The sequence below is a fragment of the Penaeus monodon genome, chromosome 33 (assembly GCF_015228065.2).
Source record: "Penaeus monodon isolate SGIC_2016 chromosome 33, NSTDA_Pmon_1, whole genome shotgun sequence".
Lineage (NCBI taxonomy): Eukaryota > Metazoa > Arthropoda > Malacostraca > Decapoda > Penaeidae > Penaeus > Penaeus monodon.
In genome coordinates, this window is record NC_051418.1 from 11,299,279 (window position 1) to 11,299,561 (window position 283).

Here is a 283-nt window from a genome sequence, read left to right on the forward strand (position 1 = left end):
GGGAGATGCTCTTATAAGGCAAAGAATCAAATAAATGTAACTTAATATTACTATAAACACGACGCGGCGACCCAGCAACAAACCGGGCGATTCTGACCCTCCTCCCGAAAGCGAAGAGAGAAGCAGCCTGCTCGAAGCAGCCTGCCAGCCTACCTGGCCCTGTCTCGCGGGTGGATGGACGTGTAGGCCCCGCAGTCCACCACGACGTCGAATTTCCCGAGGACCACGAGGGCGATGTCCGTGATGTCACACACGAACACCTGCAGACGTCGGTCCTTGCTCT

The 283-nt window shown here is 55.8% G+C and overlaps 1 protein-coding gene across 1 annotated transcript in view; it reads right to left on the bottom strand.

Annotated features, from left to right (window-relative positions):
* Nucleotides 1-283, bottom strand: part of LOC119594029 (thiopurine S-methyltransferase-like) — a gene marked incomplete at both ends in the record, with an annotated part of 2,565 nt that overhangs the window by 345 nt on the left and 1,937 nt on the right. Inside the window, 1 exon segment of the mRNA XM_037943057.1 lies at nt 154-281. Within this exon segment, the coding sequence (XP_037798985.1) occupies nt 154-281 (128 nt within the window).